The sequence below is a fragment of the Parasteatoda tepidariorum genome, chromosome 7, assembly GCF_043381705.1.
Source record: "Parasteatoda tepidariorum isolate YZ-2023 chromosome 7, CAS_Ptep_4.0, whole genome shotgun sequence".
Classification (NCBI taxonomy): Eukaryota; Metazoa; Arthropoda; class Arachnida; order Araneae; family Theridiidae; genus Parasteatoda; species Parasteatoda tepidariorum.
The window spans coordinates 69,423,064-69,442,860 of NC_092210.1; the positions used below are offsets into that span (position 1 = coordinate 69,423,064).

The 19,797-nt window shown below is 26.7% G+C and overlaps 1 protein-coding gene and 1 long non-coding RNA gene across 3 annotated transcripts in view; one reads left to right on the plus strand and one right to left on the minus strand.

Annotated features, from left to right (window-relative positions):
- Window positions 1-19,797, plus strand: part of LOC107448270 (uncharacterized) — a 73,713-nt gene that overhangs the window by 47,964 nt on the left and 5,952 nt on the right. For both annotated transcript variants that reach the window (XM_043051621.2, XM_016063407.3), the window contains exons 2-4: window positions 12,267-12,329; window positions 17,006-17,065; window positions 19,561-19,698. In XM_043051621.2, the coding sequence (XP_042907555.1) occupies window positions 12,267-12,329; window positions 17,006-17,065; window positions 19,561-19,698 (261 nt within the window). The remainder of the gene's footprint in view (window positions 1-12,266; window positions 12,330-17,005; window positions 17,066-19,560; window positions 19,699-19,797) is intronic.
- LOC139426064 (uncharacterized) overlaps window positions 1-19,797 on the minus strand; it is a 37,835-nt gene that overhangs the window by 10,615 nt on the left and 7,423 nt on the right. The window lies entirely within an intron of this gene.

Below are 19,797 nucleotides of genomic sequence, written 5' to 3' on the forward strand. Positions count from 1 at the left end.
TTTAGATAATCGGTTCCCTACTGTAATAATATATGAAATGAAATTGCATCATGACTCGTTCAATAAAATCACTGGAGGGAGCAATTGTAAGTGAAATACACTTATGTGAATACTTTTTTTATAAAAAACTAAATTGTCGAACAATTTTAATTTTTTTGAAATGACGTGTTTTTTTATAGATATTTTCGTTTTAAATCTTTTTTTACTGTATCTTCATTTTACTGTTGTATCACCCCCAATGAATTAAAATGTAAACAAAAGCAAGTCAATATTGTATCAAGTCTAAAAAATCTATATTTGCAATAAAAAATGATCCTTTTTAAGATTTCGAAGTGAACCTTATCCCACTATAGAGACTGAGGTAGAAAATTCAAATTTGGTGCCACTGAACGTGTCCTTTAGAAATATTTCACGTGTGTTCTTAGAGCTAAAGCAAAATAAAGTATTAACGGAACATCTTCTATTTATATCTTCGTGTTCATAAATTACAACGTTCAAGTAGTATTTTTGTAAGCTCACTGTACATACATTGATTGACTCCTTATAAATCATCTTATTTAATTTAGTGTGAGTTAAGATAGTTACAGGAGAAAAAATATGCTAGTTTCTAGAGCTTAAATTGTTCTAAGTTTTTCTTATTCAAATCATCTTTCTAACTCCATTGAGATAAGAGATTTAATTTATTTTAGTTAATAAAATAAGAAAATTTTGATATACTTCTTTTAAAGGGGAATAAAAATTTGCAATGTAATGAAAATTTAGGAAATTTAAAAAAAATCATATTGTTTATTTTATCATATTTTTATTGTCATTTGAGAACAATAAAAGTACACAGAAGCTATTTGCTTTAATGCGCGTATGGACGAAATAAGTTTTTGCGAATTTTAAATGGCTATTTCTCATAACAACATTTTTCACACTCGTAGTTTCTCTAAATTGTTTTTATTAACATACAATTTATTTACACTTTTAACTGTTTGCTTATAAATTATTGAAGTTTACGTTATTTTCAGAAGTTTGATTTCATATCTTTATTTAAATTTAATTAAATCATAAACTTAAACTTTTATGGAATATCAGATTTATTTCACTACCAGTGGTAATTAGTTTGATGAGCTTATATTTATTTTTTCTTATTATTATTTTCTAACCCTTCATACAGAGATTTATTGGCAAAAGTTTTTGAACTTAGCACTTAATTTTAGGAACTGCTTTATTAGAAGCTTAAGAAACGGTGGCTGTTCCGATTTACAGAATATATTTTTTGATAAATTAATTACTTTTCACGTAAAATTAACATTTTATACAGCTTCATTGGAATTTATTTTATTACGAAAAAATAATAAAATTTCTTTAGAACTTAGAAAATATGAATAAAAAAAAAGAAAAATTTTTTTCCTCCCGAATTTTTAAAGTTGTTTAAATTCCATAGTTAGAATCTTAAATATAAATGCATATAGCATATCTTTTAGATTACGATATAAAAGAAAAGTAATTTTTAATGTGATAAAGAAACAGATTTTTCTTTTATATACTTAAGGATTAGTTGATCTACTAAAGAATTAAAAGAAAGCTTTTTATTACGAAACCATATCTTCGTGTTAATAGTTAATGGCTTACATTAAAGGAATAGTTTTATTTACCAATCCTTATATTTCTGCAATCTATCACGATAACCATTACAAATAAATCCTTCATTCCACTTTTACAATATTTGCTGTTCACTCAAGCTTTATAAAGTAGAGTGAAATTTTTTATTTTTGTAAGATGTTTCATAATATTTTCTAAGTAAATTATATTTTAGGAATAAGAAGCAGTATTATATACAATTTGAAGCTTAAAATTTATTTTTACTGAGATTTCACTTTTCTTATTTATTTCTAATCTTCCACAGACAAAACAAATTTGGTAAAAGTAGCTACCAGCCTATAAACAGAGCGTCTCTAATGACCAGTCTTAATATGTATTTTTAGAAACCTTGTTAAAAGCGATGGAAAAAAGTCTACACAGTCAGAATTTTGAATGAATATTTGAACGAAGAAGAAATAAAAACTCTATCAAAATTTTAAAAAAAGAAGAAAAAAAACTATAGAGAACCTGATACGTTGCCTTTCAACTTTTGATATCCTTACCCTGTTTATAAACAGAGTGTTCTGTAATGACCAGCCTTAATATGTATTTTTAAAATCCCTGTCAAAGGTGATGGAAAAAAGTATACTTATTGAGATTCTCAAATCAATATTTGAGCGGAGAAGAAATAAAAATGCTATCAAAATTTTAAAAAAAAACTATTGGGAGCTTGATGCGTTGCTTTCGAAACTAGAAGTTGTTTTTTATTACCTCTCTGTTTTTTTCAGACAGCCAAACAAGATTTCCTGCTTTGTACCACCTCCTTCTGCAATAGTAATTTGTAAAATTTCGATAGCTTCTTTGCGGTTTCCTCACTTTCAAAACTAGTTAACAACCTCCAATGTTACTATATGAATGTTCCCTTCTTGAATAGCTTTCATTGCTCCTCCTGTATATTTTAATATGATCAACATTCCCTGTTTCTTCAAGGCTTGCAGTTATCTCGCATAGGGTGAGAAGCTTACCAGTAAAAATACCAAATGTTCATTCAGTATTTCTTACAGGCGAACAATATTTACAACAGTTTATTAAATCCCATTTTTGAAGGAGTTCTTAATTTAAAACCCCCAGAAAAGATGAAATTCCTGAAAGGAATGTTTTTGTGGTAAATTAGAAGCATCAATTGATAATACAAAATCAATAAAGGCTTAAAAATAAATTCTTGTCTCGTGTGTTGTTTCAGTGAAAACAAATTGATTATAATGGAGAAAAGGCTACACTGTTAGAAATTTACCGAGAAAAAAAATGGTTAAAAAACAATTTATTTAACTGTTGTCTCACCATATTCAAACGAAAGAGTCAAATAGCCATAAATAGGATGGTAGTAAAACTGTAGACTGTGAGAAGAACTGTTTATTAACTGCTTTCACTGAATACGGTTTAACAACCAGAATTTTATAGCACTTACTAAGCCCGCCCATTGAAACCACTTAGTTCCTTGCAACTGAGTACATATTATAGCCGAAAGGGCTAATCTGTCAATCTCATAGTCGGTGGAGCTGGGGTTCGAGTTCCAGCGTTGAGACTTTAATATTTCCGCCATTTCCTTCAGCACATAAAGTGTTTCCTGTATCCTGCACTCTCAAATTTGTGATTCTGGACTAGTAGAAAACTATACTTTCATTAACACATAGATAGCAGCCCCATAAAGTTGCTTAACACAAAGGAGTCTAGTATCTGATATCTCTTACGACAAGAGAAACAATCAGATATACTAGGCAAACCACATTCCATGGTTCATTTGATAAAGCACAACTACAATACCTATTACCTGACTCCAATGTCCAGTTAATTTTTTTAATGGTTTTGAAACTGTGCTTGTTGTAAATGGTTAAACAGCCGCATGGTTTTATTTTCATGGTTTTTTAACCATGCTAGTTATAAGCTGTTTCAAAACCGTACTGGTAAAAAAGTTCTTTATCGTGAATTTTAAGGTTATTTCGATGGATAGACGATAGTTTTAAAATTAAATATCTAAGAGTATGCTATAAACATAGTAATACGTATAAAGGCTTATTTTTTATTTATCAACCTAAGATTAAATTTACTTTGTCAGACTGATAAATCGGTTACACTTTCATATTCAATTGTTTGACACTCTTGACAGTTAAGAAGCAAATTAAAAAACAAGATTTAAATGGTGGAAAAGTAATATCGCAATTCGTATTTTTAATCTCAGCTTTAAAAAAAATATTATAAACTTGCTAATAATAGTAGAATATATTGTGTTATTCATGATTATCTTAAATTCGTCATTTAATTTTTATGTATTTCTTGCTATCAACTTAAATGAATAAATGACCCCATGGGGCTAGGGACACATAGTTGTGAAGTTACTCTTGAGCAATATTAAGCTTCCTGTGATTTTTCTTTTCACTCGGGAACATTTTCTTCTTACTCGGGAAAAAATATGGTATTAATTATACATTAATATTTATTAGAATTTAACAGTAAAGTAAACATTTTTAAGATTAGTTATTCAAGAGTGTGATTTTAAATTTAAATTAGTTCCATTTGGACTTTTGTCGCTTTTAAATGAAACCGTTGATTAAATGATAAATTTTATTGCATATCCGCAATAGTTAAATATAATAAGGCTAGAAAGGGTAAAATTGTTTAAAAAAATATTATTTAAGAATTATACATTGAAACTAGCTAAAGAAATCATTTAAAAAGAAAACAAACTTTCACATTTCTATAACAAAATGCATAATATGCTCAAAATGATGATATAATACACTTTTTTGGCTTTTAAAACAATGGTTCATACTAGCTTTTATATTCTCTTCATGAAAAATTCAAATTATTCCTAAATTGCTCATTAATTTCCATTTAGCTTTTATTAGTGATGAAGAGAGTTTCATTTTTCTGTGGCGTGAGAAAAATTGCCGATTTCTTCTTTAATTAAATGATTAAATTATTATTTTTTTTTAAATTATTGCCACAAAAATGTCATCCTTAAATTAAAAAAATAATCCTTTCATTTAACACTCTTTCAAAAATATTCGCTAAAAATATATTGTTATAAATAAAAGAAGAATAAAACAAAAGTTATTAATTTTGTTTCTATTGCACGAAAAAAAAAACATTTTTCTGCAATACAATTCACAAAAGCATTTGTAATAATCTCTTTTTAAAATAACTGTTAATGTAAAAAATGAAATAAAAGAACGGATTGATATTTCGGATAATGTAACCATAATTAATGTAAAATAAATTTTCTTATTCTAAATTTCTTAATTAAATAGGATAGCATTGCGTTCGAATTTCTAAAGAAAGATATTCAATTTAAATTATTTCTGTGGGAAATATTGCTTTCAATGCAGTTAAATTTATCCATAGATTTAATTAGAAATGAAGCAAGACTACAATTGCGATTTCGTCGAGCATATACTTATTTTTAGAGAGTAGATAGAGTCGAAGATTCCTAAAGAATATTTTTTATACCATTTAAATCCGACCGAGATTTCAATCTAATCATATGAAAACAGAACTTAAATTACTACTTTTTCAATTACTAAATGTTTAATTGCTTTTGTAACTGATAGCAAAAACCTTCTGGCACGACAGCGTTCACAGCAAAATCTGCTAGAATCAGCAGATTATTTTTCATCACAGATTTGGGAAAGATTTCTATTGAATGGTTTTAAACCATTTAGATCCGACCGAGATTTCAATCCAATCATATGAAAAAAGAATTTCAATTACAAAATTTTTAATTACTTTTGTAACTGATAGCAAAATCCTTCTAGTATAACAGCGGTCACAGCAGATTAAGGCGGCATCAGCAGATTACTTTTCATAACAGATTCGAGGAAGATTTCTAATGTATGATTTTGTACCATTTAGATCTGACCGAGATTTCGATCCAATCACAAGAAAAAAGAATTTCAATTATTAAATTTTTAGTTACTTTTGTAACTGATAGCAAAAACCTTCTGGCTCGACAGCGTTCATAGCATAATCTGCTAGAATCAGCAGATTATTTTTCCTCAAAGATTTGGGAAAGATTTCTAATGAATGATTTTATACCATTTAAATCCGACCGAGATTTCAGTCCAATCATATGAAAAAAGAACTTCAATTACAAAATTTTTAATTACTTTTTTAACTGATAGCAAAAACCTTTCAGCACGACAGCGGGCACAACAGATTAAGACGGCATCAGCAGATTACTTTTCATAACAGATTTGGGAATGATGAGAGAAAAACGGCTAAAATATTCAAGAGAGGAAGAAAGAAAAAATTAAAAAGCAATGGAAAAGACATTTTTTTTAATATCCTGTTTGTTAAAGATCTAACACAAACACAAATAAAACACAAAATCTAACACAAAATGAATTGTTCTAAAAGTTTCAAATTTAAATTAAATCTTTTGCGTATATAGGTTTTCTGAACTGTCCTAAAACTTTTGCGATCCTTTGCTGAAAAATGAGATTGTAGTAATTCAGCTAAGAAAATATGGCTTTTTAAAAATGTCAAATTTCTTTTCTTTAACAGAGAGAATTTCAATATAATGACAAAATTTAGGAAAGCACAAAACAAAAAATTTTTGATTAATTTCTGAATTTTTTAAATTAGCTTCTGATTTAATCAGGAATTGTTCCACTCTTTCAAAGTATTATCTATTCCATAAAATTCTAAATAAAGTATTGTAAATTTTGATCAACATAAACTGTTTTATGAATAAATTTTAATAACTTTGCAGATTTAAATTCGGTTGCATGTTGTGTGCCAATTATTATAATAGTCTTTGAATGACTATGTTAGAATCGCGAACAAATTTGTGTTCAGAAATATTGCAATGTAGAATGACTTGCTAAATTCTGCTAGCAGGCTTCCCTAAATTAGCACTGAAAAGCTCCTATGCGGCATAGCTTAAAATAACACTAATAATATTTAAATAATAATTTTTAATTAATAATAATTGATAATTAATAATAATTTATAATCAATAATGATTTATAACCAGTAATAATTTTTAAATACTGACTGACTGAAATACAGAAAATGACTGAAGTTAAAAAAAAAAGAGAAAAAAAGAAGAAGAAAAAAACAAACAAAAAAAACAGCAATATGATGAAGAAGTTAAACTTTTCAAATATTTTTTTTCTTCTGAAATTCGGTATTATTTTAGGACATTTTGGCAAAGCAGTAAGCAAACTAAAATGTATAAATTCTTTTACTTCATCTCATACTCAAAACAATTCTCTAATATTTTTTAGCGTACAAAGGGGATTGTTGCGCTTCATATAATTGTTAAATCACTTTATTTTATTCAAACAAAGTGCTGTCTAGTTTTAAAATTAAAATGGACTATTTTTAAGATTAAATTATAAAAGTGTAATTGGAAATTATTTACAAATTTGATTGCTTCTTAAATTATCAAAATTGGATTTTTAATTTTAAATGATTATTGTGTTATTTCTTAAAGGAAAGCGCGATCTAATAGCTGATTTTTAAATAAATTTATCGAATACATAATTCTAGAATAGTTGTATTAAATATAAGTCAAACTTTAAATTATGATTCTAATGTCAATTTTTTCAGATAACGTTATGTATTTCACAAACTATTTACTAAAAAGAGCATTTTAATTGTTAAATAATGATGTTTAGCTTCTGAAAATGAGCATTGAAACGATTTTAATTTAAATTCGGTTAATAAAATGGGAGTAAAAATTCTTTTCAAAATTCTAAACTAAGAATTAAGTTTTTATTAAATTTAAAAGAGTTCATTTTAGTTGGAATCATTCCTTTTAGTTTTCAATTATTGCTCAAAGATGGTATTTGGAATCTGAAGTACTCTAAACCTTAAAGCAGGCATTTAATTTCCCTTAAAATTATTGCCTTCATTAATTCAGCGTAGTATCAGGATGATAGAGTAAAAATCTACATCAACTTTTAAGAACTTATTTCAATTGACACTACTTTGAAAAGGAATTAAAGATAATTAAAGAGAAGAAAAATATTTGGGCGAAGTCGATGCAAAAAATATCTTTATAATCATGAAATAAAATATTTAATTTGTGCAGTTACGAAAATATAAAAAAAGGTATCAATTAAAGTGTGGTGTCAATTCCTTTTTTTAATTCAAACTTTTTAATTAGTAGATCATAAAAATTATTTTTCAATGACAAATTAGTCTTTCATCAGTAATAAAAATAGCGTTAATTGCAGAGCAGAGTAATTTTAAATTCTAATTATTAAAAAGTTTTATATCTAGACCTAGTTTTTTCTCATTTTATAGTATTATTATTTTTTTTTAAATTTATTATTTTCCAATATTAGCATCCAATTATAACATGATTATTATAATATTGAATTGCAAAATTTACACTTTTGTAAGTAGATTAATTAAAAAAAAGTATAATTTAACTAATTAATTTGAATTTAGATTCCTACATTTCTTTTTAAACTAATGCAAAATTTTTAATTAGCTGTATTTTTTAATCTTACTGTATCGTTCTATGTAGATTTAAGTTGTTATATTGCGTCTGAGGAATTATTGTACTTTTGTGTCAGGTGGTCATTAAGTTTATTTTAAAATAATCTAGAATATTACAACCGTATATTTGTGATATTGGTCTGATATTCAATTTTTATTGACTATCGACTATCGGTTACAGAAGCTGAAGTTCTTTCGATTAATATATTTTTCATACCAGCAAAAATAGTTAATTAATATGAAACATTTTTAAAAGTTTACACGAAGATAAAACCTTTGGTAAATTTGATGCACTGTGCAGTAAAGAACCATAATTAATTAAAATCTATATATATCTTGTGATGCCACAATTGGCATTACATATTTATTTTCTATCCTTTTAAAATATCTTTCATTACTTAAGCTTTTTTTTATTTTAACGAGATATATATTGTTTCCTGGAGACTTAATTGTGTAATTCATTCAGTATTGGCCTAAATGACCAATCATGAATTCCACTATACAAATATTGGCGGCTACTGACGGAGAAACAAAACCTCCGTCACACACACACACACACATATATATATATATATATATATATATATATATGGTATTTAAGTAATTCATTTCGTGATTTTTCCATTCATAAGATAACGGTTCATCGGAAATTCTGGTTTTCAATATTGTAATTTTTATTATCACGCATTTTATAAAAACTACAAAACTGAAAAATACATTTAATGGTTCTTATGCCATAATCTAAGGTATCATGATAAAATTACCAAGTTTTACCACATTTACCAAATTTTATCACCTGTTACAGAACTATATTTTATTGTTATTCATGCCAAAATCCTTGAGAAAGTGCTTCTGTAAAAATTACCGAGTTTTTGTTGTTCCTAGAAATCCAGAAACATGGTATATTTTAAAATTTTTTTGGTAGTTTGGATCATACTTTTATACTTTTTTTTTCTTTGTGCAGGAGCTATTTATTCTTTAACAATTAAATATTCTTTAACTAATAAAATTTAAAAATATATGTCTTTTTTTTAAGTAATGGTTATGTATAAGTACGTTTTATACCTTAGGAATTTAAATAACAGTATTTCCTGAACTTACAATATATGTATATTGTTTAACTGAATAATTTTCTTTATATTTTAATGTCTTGCATAAAAAGCAAGATTCAAAGAATTTATCAAAAACGTGTACTTTTTTGCTTTAAGAAACTAACAACCTATTGTAAAGTTCACCGCCGTAAATGTCATTCTTGGGAACGCAAACATCAGACGACATATGCAATTTTCTAAATAAAAAGAATATTTTTCATGAAGTGGAACAAAAATCGAAAAAAAATTGTCTTTAAATCATTCTGAGCAGTATTTTCTTTTTTTTTTATGGGGGAAGAGGGGGAGAGAGCTACGGTTCAAGTTTAACCGCCACAATGAATATTAGTATCTAAAATCTTAAACAGCTTTTTTTTGGTACTTTTATATTTATTATTTAGAGCCTACTCCAAAATTATAGTTTAAAATCAAATATAAAATGTAGTATCGCATGTTTTTAGAAAATCTAATGTAATTTTAAATTGATGTCAAACTTTTTAAAGTATGATTGATATGTCATTATAAGTCAATTTATATAATTTGATTTTATGTATTTCTATCAATAAATAATGCCAGTACTTTTTTTACTTTAAATCAAACATGAATCACAAGAATTCAGTAATTATATGTCTATCCAATACGTGTAATTACTTGTTTATCATAACAGAAAGAATTATCAGTTTGTTACCATTGAATTGTTTTGCATTCACCAGAATTCATGGTTATTAAGTGTAATAAACAGTTTAATGTAATGAAACGTTATAAAAATAAGACGAAAAGACAGGACTAAATGCTAAAAATTGTTTGGTTGCTAGNNNTATATATATATATATATATATTCATTTTAAATAACGTTTGGCGGAGAGGGGAGACTGCTTGGTCGGAAATGCCTCTTTAAATGCATTACCAATGCAGAAACTCTGACAAATACATTGTGATGACTCGTTGGTGGAAAATTAATAATCCTTTCGAAATTATTTGAATAAAACGTATACCTAAAACAAAAGACAACAAGACAAAAAAAAACAACAAATTTTTTTAAAATTTTTATTCTCAAAGATACTTTGTAATAAAAAATTCAGCTCGATTGACGAGATATTTTCATGTAATTATTTTTAGTTTGTGTTGTCTTTTAATTATATAATAAACCATATTTGAGCTTGGATAATATTACGAAAATAGTCCTTGGAAAGTTCATAGATGCCACTGCAGTGAAAAATCCGACTTTTGTCCCCACGTATAAGCAAATTAACATTTTATTAAAATTCCGTTGCAAGAGAATGAATCTAAACCCGAAATATATTTGTGCTCAATGGAGAGACGTCAATACTTCTATTTATCTTAGTGTTACGTTACTTATCTTTGTGTTCGTGTTGGTATCCGCGTGCTACGTGAAATTTCCTTCGTTATTATTTTGATTAAATAATTCATTTATTATGATTAAAAAATGCAGAAAAATACGAGAAAAAATCTAATTGAAAAAGGAGTTTCCCCAAATAAAATCAAGGAAGAACTCAAACTAGTTTTAAAACTAAAATTTAAGTATGTGTATTTTAAATAACTGAAATACAGAAAAATAAGTAAAGAAATCTAATTCAAAAGTAATTTTATTAAAAGCAAAGTAAAGCATTAACCGGTTAAAACACTAATATCTGCGTACACGAGGAAACACATAAAAATTTAGCCAGACAATACGCTGAACAATAAAACTTTGTTTTTATTAATTTCACACTTCCTTGGGCACCAGAGTGCTTGATAAATTTGCATGATACACAACCTACAAAATGAAGTGAATTATTGCCACTGACGTTTTCAGGCAAGCAAACAACCTTTTGTAGCTAAGTCTTGATGGAATATAATTCCTCATTTTATCTAAAATGACTTACATGTCCCTTTCTTATTCTTTTTAAGCAGTTAGAGTATGCATCGCTGGTTTGTTGTACAATAACGTGTGTCAACCGTAGAGGAAAATATGATAGTATCTTGGAAAATTCCATTAAAAGGGCAGCTATGACGTCAGACTTGTCTAATTCAAACAAGAATTTATTTAGAGGCGTGTGTATGTTAGCAAAAGTAGTACGTGGTTTTCGACAGATAAGTGCTGCGTAGATTTACTTACATTGTTTCATCATATATCTACATTGGAAACCGCATTTTTGGAAAGTGGAGGCTCATATATTTAAATCTTACTAGTGAGGAAAAATTGAAATTATATTTGATGACGTAACATTTATATAATAAAATGTGTATTTGAGAAAAATTTTAAAATATAGTTGCTTAAATTTAAGGTCAGTTTTCAATCACGAAATTAAAAAAAAACAACTTATTTCCCTATTAGAATATTATTTGTTGCTGGTATAAGACGGACACTATATCTATTTCCTTAGAATAACTTTAAATTACAGGTTTTTAAATTCAGTTAAAATCGTTTTTTACTGAGTGTTTATGAACAAAAAATCACAAGTTTCGCTTCGTTATAAGTACATTAAATAAATCTTTTATTTTTAATAGAGCCAGTTGCTGTAAAATTGAATTTTGCACACTTACTTCATGCGGATCTAAGTAAAAGTTATATCAATTTCATCGATAAAATATATTATAGTAATAAATCAAATATGTTATACTAATGTACCAAATACACAAATATTTCATTTTTAATTCATTTTTCACAATCGTAAACATAAAAACCTTAATAGTACGTTTAAACATTATGTTCAGATTTAGTATCCATAGCAAAATTGTATTTGAAAACATGCGCTAAAATTAAAATACAGTATAATAGTAAGTACATAATAGTTTGACACAATTATTGCTTAAAAAAGACGCATAAGTTCGACTTTTTATTTATAGTTGAAAGGTACTATGATTTTTTTCTTATGTAATTTTTTTTTATTCTCTACTTCACAATACAGGATACCACACGGGACTTTTTATGATTTAAAAATAAAATTACATGAAGTGATTCAAATTGGGGCTATCGTTTTTCTCATATTCTGCATAATATGATCAAAAATAACTATACCATATAGTTGTTGTTAACTATACCATTTAGTTGTTATTATACTTAAAAATTATGCTTTTAAATACACTCTATTTTTTCAGATGACTATTCTGATAAAGGCAATTTCATGAGCTCATCTGATTATCGAGTCAATGATATTCCTGGTAAGTTTTAATTTATCTACTTATTAGAGCCAATTTTTTTTCTTCAAATCAGATTAAATTTTTAGACTACTATATTGATTAATTTAAAATGTTATCCATTAAAACAAGTCATAGTATTTTGAAAAAATGAAACCACTTTTTGAAATGGAGTTTTAAAATATTTAAACATTTCCCAGAAAACTACTAATTAAATGACGTTTAGAATCATCATTAACCTGTTCCGCCGAGATGAATTATTTATCATAAAAATTGAAAACATTTTCAATATTTTTTACCGTATGACAATAAGATACTATAATAAGATACTATTGTAACAATATTACCGTATGACAATAAGATACTACAATAAGATACTATAATCAGGTGATAAAATAAGATACTATTTCTTTATTTTCTTTATTAAGTTCCTTTTGCTCAAAACTAATATAGATGATCTAATTTACAATATTAAATCTGAAGTGGTAAAATGCTCATGGTCTATATTTAAGACAAAAATTATTTTGCCGTATAGATAAGTGATTGCTTATGTTTAAAATGTATGATTAAAAAAATTAATTTTATGTATAAAATTATTCTAAAAAAATTTATAATAAAAGCATAAACTAAAAAACACTTGAAGAAAACCAGTCTATTTAAGTGATAAATATTCTAAACTAATTAAAAAAAAAGGATAAAATGTGCAAACTATCAATAAATAAATAATCTTTCTCAAAAATTTAAGAGTGATTTTTTGCAAAAATATGATCAACATAAATCAAGTTCACCTCCCATGTTTTTGTAAAAATATGGGACGTAAACTTGAGTGAATGAGGTGTAGTTAGTTACGTGACGAAAAAAAAGTTTTAGTAAATTTATCATACCATATGGTAATGATATTTCTGGTGAAAGAAAAATCCATAATTCTGGTTAATAAAACCAAAATATGCGGTATTTAAACCACTTATTTTGCTATCTTTCCGTTCATATGGTAACGGTTCACTGGAAGTTCTGGTTTTCAAAATTATATTTCTTAATATCACACTTTAGAAAAAATACAAAACTGAAAAGTAAATTTAATCGAATAAATGGTTTTTATGCTATGCTCTAAAGTGCGACAGTAAAATTACCAAATATTACCATAATATACCAAATTTCATAGCAGATTGAAAAACCTTATTTTATTGTTAATTTCTCCAAAAGTCCTTATCAAATCGCTTCGGTGAAAAATAAAATTTTTTTTGGTTTTTCCATAGAAACAGAAACACAATAAAAGTTACCATATTCTAGTAGTTTCGACCCTACTTTTTTCTCGATGTATTAAACTCTTATACAAAGTCAACATTTTTTAAAGCAATTATATATGAATATATTAGCACAGTGTCGTTTTACACATTATTAAGTACCTATTGCACCCTATTATGCTTAGAAGTAATAATATTATGGTTCAACACTGAATTGAATTTCTAAGAGAGGAAAATAAATGAAAAAAATTACAGTTCAAAATAAAGAGTGTTTACTGTGCAATAATTAAAAGTTAAGATGTCATCTTATTAAATATGAAGAATCACAAGAAATTGAAACAGAAAGATATACTTTATAACATAAAAACATCATTTTCTTGAAAAAATATGAAAATGGTTATAAAAGTCGATATGCTTCGAGTGCTCAAAATAGGCACCCATTCTCAAGACTCGTTAGACGTGAGTGAGGAAAACAAAAGAGATTTAAAACGAAAATCGTTAAGTTGCCAAAGAAAAATATAAAAAAAAAGATGATAAACAAAACTAAAAAGTCTGTTGCAGTGGAGAATGAAGTGGAAAATAAAATGAAATGAAACATCTATTTTATAATAAGTTTCATATTTTTTGTTAAGAAATGAAGTTTTTAATTTATCAAGTAAGTTTTTATATTTTTTATAGGTTTATGCAACTTTATTGGCCTGCGAAAGATATGGCCCATTTAAAATAACTAAGTAACATGATACGTGATAATTTGCTCGCATTCCCATAAATTTTCAGGAATTTTTTTAAAAAGGATTTAAAACTTTAAAATAAATAAAAATAATTAACCAATTCACATGAAAAATAACAGCACAAATTACAATTTGCTTGATTAAATTTTAAAAAAAATAGTACATTGAAAGTAAGGTTATTAGCAAAAATGCTAGAAAATAATTTGTAATTCAGACATCTTTCATTTTGGGTCTCTTAAAAGTGATTCAGAAAATATAATTTCAGTGTTTTTTGTTGTTGCTATTTCTTCAATCTGTTGAAACATATTAATGCCGCTTCAGACAATCCTTCAGACAATTTTGCACAAATCTTTCTTTTTGATATTTGTTTTTCTCTGTAAAAATTACGTTAAGAAAATGAATAGCTATCAGAATTCTTTGAAGTTGGCTTTCTTAATTAAAGTTACATAAAAATGCTCCTCAATGAAAAAATGCTTTTGGAATTTGCTGATTTTTTTAAAAGCTACTATTAAACTAATTAACTTTTAAACCAACGTGGGCTTTAGATATCAATTTATGATTCTTTGTGTCATAAATGTTAAATTAAAGCTGAAACTAAAGGAATCAAAATTACTTTTATCACAATAAACAGTTTTTATGAATTACCGTGACATTTATTTTTGTAAAGATATAAGAAAATGATAGCAAGATATTAATTTTGATCTCAATTATTTTCTTAATTTAATTATTAACTCTCAAAAATTTCTTTCTGAATTGGTAATTTTAATGTTTTTAATTTATGAGTTGTAATTTTTTTTCGTATTTAAATTTTGGCTTCAATTATAATATAAAACCCTTTTTTTATGACACATCTTTCAAAATTAATGTAATTTAATAATTATATGATTCAACATTTAATAGTAATGCAAACTGACTATTTAAAAAGGTTGATTTTAAAAATTTTGTTTAATTTTCTTATAAAAATTATGATAAAAATCATAAATTTTTATATGATAAAAATTTATGATATCCAACAATATATATTTGCTATGTTAAAAATTTTCTTAACTGAAACATAGTTTAAATTACAATGTTGTATTTTTTTTCTCTTGCTCTTTGAAGGTTAATTTTTCTGTTAAGTTGAAATTTACAAATTACCTCTAATGTAGGCTCTTTGTATTTAATTTCAAATGAAAAAAAAATTAACAAAAATTGTTGTTACTATTTCATCAGTATTATGATTGAAATTTTACACCTGAAGCTTGTATTTCAAGAGCAATAAAATCTTGATATAGCGTGTAGGGTATATAACAAAACTCTGATAGGACGACAAATTCTAAAGTCACTACCAAAATGTTAATATTAAAGATTCAAAAAAAGGTATGTTTCAAGCGAGTTAAAAATTACTAACCTTCCGCTGTTAATCCTTTGACACAAATTTTTTATTAAACATATGTTTCATACTTTTTAATTATTTTCTGTTGATTTTGGTCAAAATAAGTAAAAATATTACATTTAGCATTTTAATACTTTATGGTTATGAAAACGCCGGTGTCTTTTTCTGTGTTAAAGGTAAAATCTTGCAAACATCGCTCACTTCCAACAATAAGTTTTTAAAATTTGCACTTCTTTGCAGTTATTTATGTCTAAGAGAAACAACTATTCTTCATAGAAAGATTATTAATTTACAAAATGAATTATTAATAAATTTTTGATTGTGAATGAAAAAAAATTCAAACATTTTTATTTTGTATATTGGTAAAATTATAATTCTGATAATCTAACAGATATTTTCTAGTAACTATTAGACTGTTTTTTTATAATTAAAAGTTTCCAATATATATTTTACTTGTAATTACAGCATCAAAAAAATATATATATCAAAATTACTCTGGAGTCCCATCTGCTTCTATGGGTAAAGTGAAAAATGTTTTCATGGAAATGTATTTTTATGCTGTGTAAGAATGAGTATGGTATACGAAACAGCTAAATGGCAGACATATTTATCAATTTTAGATATCAATTTAGAAAAGAGGAAAGCGAGCATAATTTTTTTCTTACAATTTTGAATGTATAGGCGACCAACCGGCTAAGTAATCTTCCTTATAACAGAGCAAAAATAAAGAAGAAAGAAAAGTTTTGTTTTTGGAAAATCTTGCCACAAATTTCAATAAAAAAATAAAATAAATACACCATCTGTGGACCACATATCTGTTATCATCCTTATTTTTTTCCTTGATAACTTACTATTAAAATCAACATTTACTCTTATTAATGACATCAAAAGGCACATTGTTTTATTTTCTTCTTTCAAAAAATTGCTATGGTGTGAAAACTTGTTGTTCAAACATTCGATTCTTAAGCATTTCTGCCTTTCAAGGTTCAGAGCTGCGTGATTCAGTCTACAGACTGTAGACAAAAGCAGTCAACTCTAAATATTTATTTTAAGTAAAACAGCTGTTTATTAAAAAAAAGAGAAATATATGTCTATTTCGTTTTTTAATCTTCTTATTGCTATTTTAACTTTAACATGATTTCCTTTTGTCTTATATTCTCTAAAACAAATCTTAATCTTACACTTTAAATCTAAACTAAGACCATCTGAAGTGATGTTTTTTTTCCTGATGAAATATTACCGTGCTATTCAATGGAAGACAAAACTAATCATTGCAAATGTAAGATTTAAGTAAATGACAAAGCTCATTTTGTTTAGAAAATCTAATTTTCTAATCTAATCTTATTTCAGATGTAAGCAATCTCAAAAAAGAATTTAGGCCACAGTTTCCAGTCTACTCTAGTTTCCAAGGTAAGGCACGCACTTTTTATTTCCACTTTTATTCAAGGCTTTCGCCTATAATTAAGATGCCGCAGGTTTGAATCCCAGCTGTACCTGGTTGATACGAGTTTTGTTCCTGGCTCGCTCTGACCACAGTGTTGGCGTAAAATATCTTCAGTGGTACACGGATCATGGTTTAGAGTCCCCTTGCTGTTGGTCTAATAGTGGTTTTCACTTGATTTTCCTTTCCATGTAACGCAATTGCGAGTTAGTTCACTTAAAAAAATGTCCTCCTTGAAGGCTAGTTTATCCCAATGCTTGATGTAGGAGCTCCCTTGTCTTCTGTTTTGAGATCAAAGTTACAAGACTACAGAGTTGAACATTGATAGTCGTAAACTCAAAATTGAGTTGGCTGTTAAACAGTGGTTTTAAAATAAAATATAAAACCGCAGGAAACTGAGTTGCGATGAGTGAGGGGATAGAGCGTTCGTCTCCCAATGAGGTGATCCAGCTACGAATTCCAGCTCTGGATGGAAGATAGGAATTTTGTATCCGGCTAGTACCGATCACAGTGCTGACGTACATTTCTTTAGTGGTTAACGAATCATTGATTTGGATACTCTTGCTGTCGGGTTAACCGTGGGAGGTTTCATGGATTTTCTCTCCATGTAACACAAATGAGAGTTAGTGCCATCAAAAAGTCGTTCATGAAGGCTAGTTTGTTCCAATCTAGGAATTCCCTTGTCTTCTGGATCGGGTTCAAAGCTATTAATAATCTTAAACTCAGAATTGCATCAGCTATTGAACGCCGGTTATAAAATAAAATAAAAATCATGGTAACCTGATCAAATCTGTGATTAATCTTTAATTATAAACTTAATTCTAAAGATGAGTATAATCATCATAATTTTTTCGTGATAAAACAAAAACGACTTCTAAGAGTTTGCCAAAATTTATATTTTCGTTAACCTAGTAACTCAAAGCTTAATAACATAACATTTTAAGTTTTTGACAACTTAATGACTAATTTATGGAAATGATGACATAAATTATATCGATTATTCGCAACAAAGAGTAGCTATTTTAAGAAAAGATTGAATTTATACGTCAACGGTGTTCCGTAATGACTACTTTCAATATAAATGCTTAATAATTCTAGCCAGGAATGAAATGAAAAGGTAGTGTTTCTTATAGCATAAAAACTTACTTTACTTGAAAAATTACACAGATATAAAAAGTTGACATGTTCCGAGTGGTCAAAAATAGGCATCCATTCCAAAAAATTTCTCGGCGTGTATGAGGAAAAATAGAAGAGATTTGGAAATGAACACTCAAAGGTTCCAAGGGTAAAAATGGAAAATAAATAATGGTTAAATATCAATTTCAAATTTGAAATTAGTTTTGTTCCCAAAGCTACAATTTTCTACAAAAAAGAAACGGACCACTAAAAATAAGTTTTAATCTAATGATCGTTACCTCACGTTCTAGAATTCAATCTTTATGGATTCACGGGGTGAGCTTAAATAGCTAATTAATTAGTGCAGACGATATTTAAAGTTGCAGACAGACACAAAGACACATTTTTTTCGACAAATTAATTATAGGGGATAGCCATAATATGGTCCGTCCCAATAGTTTGGTCAAATGAGAGGTTGAAAGTTTGTGCCTCTTTATATTAATTTTACTTTGTGCGTATTTCACCATATCTTGAGAATTTTATAAGTCGAATAAAAAATTTTTGCACACAATTATGAAATTTGTTTATCGGAAGATAATTCCATGCAAAATATAACTTTTAGTAAATATATATAAATTAATAAATATCATAGTAAATATTATTTTAATTAATAAAAGGGGAAAATTTTTTAACTATAAATTATACAACATTTAACATCCTTATAAAGAATGAAATTTTTTTGCACTTTTTTGATTTTTCTTACCTTAAATAGTTTTTATGAAATTTGAATGATTTTTTAAGTTTGCTTTGCTTTTGAATTATTTTTTCCCATATAATTTAATATAAATTTTCCTTTCAATTTTATGAATTCCATAATCCTCCGATAACATATTTTTATGTTGAATAGAGATTTTCAAATCTGAAGAAGTTCCTTTTGGATGATAGGCAATCTTTCAATTCGAAGAATTCTAAAAAGAACATTTGATACACAATGCAATTCTGTTATTCTGGTAGATATTAACCAAAATTTGAAAAAATTCTAACTATCTTTATCAGGTTTTCATTTACAAATTACATATTTATTTTAATTCCTACCAAGTTGCGAAAACTTACGATTTATTTTTATTTTAGAAAAAAAGCCAGTATAAAGTTTATTTTCGAAATTTTTTAAGGACATTATTTTTTATTTTAAGGTTAATTTCGTTCAAATTTATATTTTTAAGTTTTTCTTCCAACTTTTTAAGAATTTTTGGGTCATTAACATTCTAGCTCTGATAATAATACCTGTATGTAATTTTTTATGAGTTGCTAAACGTAATTGAAGTTTCTTCTCTACTTTTCATTATAGATGGTTTTGTGCCTACTGATATTTCTGCTCTAGATAATATTTATTGGTGGAAAAAGCGTTTCCCACATTATAAGAGTGGACCTGTGGAAGATATACCATTCTTTGATGATACTGATTCATTGGACGGCTATATTACTGGTCAGTATTATTTTAAAAATAACTAAACACTATTAAAGAAAAAGTAAATATGCGAGATAACAATGAAATATGAATTTTAATTTATTTGGTTAAATTTTA